This window comes from Cucumis melo, chromosome 8 (genome assembly GCF_025177605.1).
Source record: "Cucumis melo cultivar AY chromosome 8, USDA_Cmelo_AY_1.0, whole genome shotgun sequence".
Classification (NCBI taxonomy): domain Eukaryota; kingdom Viridiplantae; phylum Streptophyta; class Magnoliopsida; order Cucurbitales; family Cucurbitaceae; genus Cucumis; species Cucumis melo.
The window spans coordinates 14447883-14453770 of NC_066864.1; the positions used below are offsets into that span (position 1 = coordinate 14447883).

At 35.7% G+C, this 5888-nt stretch overlaps 1 protein-coding gene across 1 annotated transcript; it reads right to left on the bottom strand.

Moving 5' to 3' along the window:
- Positions 1-488: 488 nt before the first annotated feature.
- Positions 489-5888, bottom strand: LOC103499564 (receptor protein kinase-like protein ZAR1). Its single transcript, XM_008462580.3, has 2 exons — positions 4358-5888; positions 489-1273 (listed from the first exon to the last, which is right to left on the bottom strand). The coding sequence occupies exons 1-2, from the start codon at positions 5667-5669 to the stop codon at positions 636-638; spliced, it is 1950 nt and encodes a 649-aa protein (XP_008460802.1). The 5' UTR covers positions 5670-5888; the 3' UTR covers positions 489-635.

The window sequence follows — 5888 nt, forward strand, 5'->3', positions numbered from 1 at the left end:
AGGAATCCAATGACCTTTTCTTTTGTCAAAGTTTTATGGGCTAAAATAAAAAAAGTTAAATTTCATGCCTAAATGCAACCAATGCTATATATGGTTGTCACAATTATACTATTAAACTTTTTATAAAAATTAGAACTACCATCAAACTTTTTTAAAAAATTATAGCAACTTGTAAGTTTGATGGTTCATTTTGTTTTTATCATTTAAAGGCTCAATTTCTACTATAAATTTGAGAGTTCAATGTTAACGTAGTATTAGAACCTTATTTGTACCATTAAGATCTTGAAGGTATATTTAAAACTACTACAAAACTTGGCATTTTTGCAATTTGGCCTCATTTGTTTGAGATGTACTGTATTTATTTCCTCATTCAATCAATATTTGATGTGAGTGTCCACCACAATTTCCCTTTCTTCCTTTCTGATCTACCTTTGGTTTTGAATAATTTTCCCTTCATCCATAATTGCAAAACTCTTGGGCAGTAGTAGTGAAAGAAGAAAGAGCCAATTGAAATAATTGACATTCAATTACCCTACACCTCTACATACAAAATATTCAGCACATCTCACACCTACCTACACTATCTCAAAACAATATTACGAAACAACACACAAGCCTCCTCTCTACATTTACCTTCACTGAGATTTTACTCGATCGAGACTCTCTGATATCGTTCTCATTCTCGGACGCAGCTCGGGATCAAGCTCTGTGCAATTCAGTGCAATGTGGAACATCGAAACCACTTGTTTCTTTGCATAAATCTCAGGCACAAGCGCCTGGTCTATAACCTCAGTCAAGGGACGCTCTTCTTGAAACGCCTTTCTCACGAAATATTCCAACCCCTTCCCATCATTTTCCGATCCTGCATCCGGCAATTTACCACTCAAAAGTTCTAAAAGCACAATGCCGAACGAGTACACGTCACATTTCTGTGTGTACTTCCCTCCAAACACCCGAATCTCGGGTGCCAAATACATTGCAGAGGGAATTGAAATGCTTGGCCCCATGATTGAGCTAATCATATTTTGGTTTGAGCTTAACTTCTTGGACGAAGTTGCAGGGAACTTAGGTACTCCTTGGCCAAGACGACCCAGTCCAAACCCTGAAATGTAAGGCTCAAAATCGTCGTCAAGAAGGATTTTTGTTGATTTAATGTTTCCATGTACGTATTTTCGAGCACCAAATTCATGAATGTATGCCAAACCCCGTGCAGCTCCTTGAGCAATTTTTAACCTTGCAGCCCATGGCAGAGGTAACAAAGAACTAGGACTTCCTGCAATAAACATCACAAGAGATCGTCATATTGCTACCGAAAAGAAAAACGATTGATAAGTTACACTGCCATTTTTACATTAAATTAACAAAAGGATAGATCTCAAGAACTTTTCACATGCTGCACAAGAATAAAATATGCCAAAGTAAAAGTCCAAAACATTGTCACAAGAGATGAAAACAGAGGAGCGTATAATATGACTGCAAATGGACACGGCATCAAAAACCATCCAGATTCAAGAATGCTTTCCAAAATAAATTATTTTGGGGTTTGCTTGGGTGGACTGGGTTAATATAATCCAAAACTAAAATGATCTGTTATAATCATGATTAAAATATTCTTGAACTGAAATATAAACTATTGTAACCTATAAATTGTAATAAGTTCATAATTTCTCACTTTAATTACAAATTCAGCACTCAAAACATCCCTTTAATCAGTATCTATTAGTTTCAAACTCCCTCAAACACGAAAATAAAAAAATAGAATGGAAGAAAGCAAATGTCAGATACCAAACAAATGGGTTATCTTATTAATTTAGGTCTGTTATTAATGGGGATTTGACACAGAGAATTGAACAAAGAGGACCACAGAGAATTCAGGGTACCTGCAGTGCAGGCTTCAAAATAGTGAGGAGATAAAATTTCAATAAAAAGACAGATAATGATCAGCATTTAAATATAGGGAATAGTGCCATTGTGTGAGGGAGCAAAGATGCCCAAAAATTAAAATTCCAAGTTATTTCACAGAAAACCAAACTAAAAAGAATTTACTCATCCAGTTTAATTTTTTGACAGTTTAGTTTTTGTCAAAACATGCGGTTGAATTTTTTAAACTGGTTGTGTAATACTCTCCTTTTATGTCTAATAAGTCCTTAAATTTACAAATTTATTACGCATATAATTGAAAAAATTTAACATCTTATTAGTCAATTTAATTTTATGCCTAATAGTTTTGATTATTCTAAAAAACATCAACGGTATGAAGGGCCTAAAAAACACAATTGGAAGTTCAATGACTTGTTTATATGTATATGTATTTAATTTATGGATCAATTAGACATAAAAGTTGAACTTTAAAAACCTATTAGGTACGGACATATAAAAGTTCACCAAAATTATAAAAGTGCTTAAGGAAAAGTTCCCCGATAATCATCTGAAATTTGGTCTGTATCCTTCCACTTAACTGAAATGTAATTACTATGATTTCTAGAGGCCAAAATCTAAAAAAGAAAGAATAATGCAGAGTAATTATGCAACAGAACCAAGTTCAAACATAACTTGCGCAATTTATTCTATAATATAAAAGCATATACTATTAAGCTTATAAAAAAAAAAAAAAAAAAAAAAAAAAAAAAAAAAAAAAAACAAATGCGCAACACTTGAGAGCTTCATGATTTACACATAGAAGACAAAAGACAATATACAAGCCAGCAAATATGGAGAGAAAAATAAGTCCATTTACCTATGCTTTTGTTTTGTAAGTATCTAGACAACCTTACATGTAGTTAAATTGATTCCAAAATATTATTCAATTTCCTAGATACGAACTATGGCCCACCACCTTTTCCATAATCATAAAGGAGTTCCCATTTTCTAACCTTTTCTCGAGTATTCAACATCATCTACAAAGTCCCCACCACTATATAACCCTTCTTAATTTAATTACTGTCATTATTATGTAACTCTCTTTCAAAATAAATTATACAAACTTTTATATATACTACATAGTTAAAATATGGTCCAAACTAGATAAGTTAATTAAGGTTTTGTCCTTTTCATTGACTTATCATCATCCATTCCAATCACATGTAACAAATGGTTAGCAATGTAATTCATCAGCTAGAAAATCTTTAAAATATTTAATAACCTAAGAATCTAGCTTAAACTTTAAAGTAACGTTACTTCTTTGACCAATGGGTCAATCAATCAGAACTACCCCTGGTATAAATTCTTAATTATTATTAGATATTTATATCAGGTAAAGCAAAATCTTCACATTAAACAAAAACTACGATGCATTCTTACCCTTTAGCTTTTGAATGTTTCCCTTTAGCTTTTGAATGTTTCTAACATACCCTTCAAATTTCTTATTGTTCAGAGCTACCCATCATAAATCTAGTTAACTAAAAACATGTAATTTAAAGACGAAAATGAAAACTCATTTTGTTTGAGGAAACAATAGCAACCTTGTATATACAATCCGTATTAGAATCAATATCAAATGATATTTTTTTAAAAAATGAAGCCCCATTTACTAACAATTAAGTTTTTGTTTTTTAGAAGTAAACTTACAAACACTACTTTCATCTCCAAATTTTTATTTTGTTAACTAATTTTCACCCTAACTTAAAAAACTAAGTCAAATTAAAAAAAAAAAAAAAAAAAAACTAGTTTTAAAAAATTTGTTTTTCTTTTTTAGATTTGGCTAAAATTTCACCCTTAGGTAATTAAATTAAATTGGAGGGCAGAGTTGTGTATTAAATGAATGGCCTTATTGTAAACTACCTAAGAATCATCGACAACCAAACAAGCAATAAACATTAATAATATATTTTAAAAATATATAGAGAGAATATTCACCGCCAACCATCTTACAGTAAAATGCAACACTCACAGACTAAAAACAGAACAGTTGGACACAGTACTATTCCATTACTGAAAAAGTAAGCTTATAACATTACTTTCTAATTGATTTCTTTGTAGAACATTTTTTAGTTGAATTATAAATTTGTCCTTAAAATTTTGAAAAGTAAGAATCTAGTTATGATTCGATAAAAGTCTCATAAGTTGTTTATTTAGCGATTATTTGTGAAAATTTTATCCAACCAAAGGGTTAAATCCTAACTTTTAAAATCATTAGACTAAATATAGTAACTTTATTCAAACTATAAAAATCAAATTTGTAATTTGACCGTACTTTTTATATTGAGACACCTACTTAACACAACATTAAAAATTGAACCAACTTACGGTAACTAAACTTGTAATTTAGGGTAAGTTGATTTACTAAACATATAACTGAATACCAAAAAAAAAAAAAACAAGAAGAAGAAGAAGAAGTAAAAATTTAGAGTAAGTTTACCGTGTAGGACAGTGTGCAAGCTTCCATTTTTGATAAAATCAGTGACAAGCAATTTCTCATCACTTGCATAGTAATAAGCTCTCAACCGTACGATGTTGGGATGGTTGATCCTACCAATGGACTCGATCTCATTCTCAAAATCCTTAAACGTCAACGTGGCATCGCTATCATTAAGTCTCCTTACAGCTACAATACTCGCGCCCGCACTGGATCCCCTCCCCGCCACAACCTTATACACAATCCCACTCCTACTCTTCCCCACCACGTATGCCGATGCCCTCAACAAATCCTCTAATTCCAAATTCATCCCTGCATCCATCACCACGAATTTACCATCTTGCCCTTCCAAATCCCCGCAACTTTCCCCTTCCGGACTCCCTTTTCCCGTTTTGCCCTCCTCTGGCCTCTCCACTGCCGCCTTCCTCCGGAACCACCACACCGTCACCGATACCGCCCCCACCAATGCAATTATTGAAGATACCACTGCCACAGTCGCTGACCCCGCCACGCCACCTCCCCCACTCTCTCTCCCTCTGCCATAACCCGGGAAGTTGCCGTTCAGCGACTTGGGATTCTGCGGATTTTCTGGAAAGATGTTCGGGTTCTGAGCTTCTGGACATGGCGTTTGTAACGGAAACCCACATAGACTCGGGTTGCCGGAGAATGCCGTCGGACCTTGATTCAACAGCGAACCCACCTGAGGGATTTTTCCGGTGAGATTGTTGTGACGGACGTCGAGATTCACGATCAGCGGGAGATTTCCGAACGAAGGAGGAACCTCGCCGGAGAATCGATTGTACGACAAATTGAGAGTTCCGACGAGTTCAGTTAGGTCAGTAAGTCGATTAGGAAGAGAACCATTGAGAGCATTCGAGGATAAATCTAGATGGCGAAGCTTCCTCAGATCGCCGATTTGATCGGAGAGCGAGCCTGAGAGAGCATTGTGGGAAAGGTCTAGAACGACGAGATTTGTAGCGTTGTAGAGATGAGAAGGAATGGGTTTAGAGAAATTGTTGAAGGCGAGGGAGAGACGACGGAGGGAATCGAGGAGGCCAAGTTCAGAAGGAATGTAGCCGGTGAGACCTTTGTTGGGGAGAGAGAGCTGAGTGACTCGGTCGCGAGTGCAGACGATTCCGGGCCAGTGACATGGGGTGGCATCAAACTCGGACCAGGACTCGAGAACGTGAGATGGGTCGGATTCAATGGCGGCTTTAAGGGCGAGGAGGGAGAGGCCATCGGAGTTGAGAGAGGAAGTGAAAGAAAGGAAGAAGGAGAAGGTAGTGAGAAAGAAGAAGGAGAAAAATGGGGCCATTTTGGGAGTTGGAGATTAGGGATTAGATGAGGGGTTTGAATTCCACCATTGTTGAGGAGTTGCAGAAGAGGGAATTTGAATTTGGAAGGGGGAGATGTTCTCGAGGAACGTGGATGAATGAATGGGATTTTCAATTGTGAATGCTTTAGACGAAGAGTAGAAGTGTAGAGCCCACTAATCCCAATAAAGTGAAAATGAAAAGGGTTGTTTATTGCCATT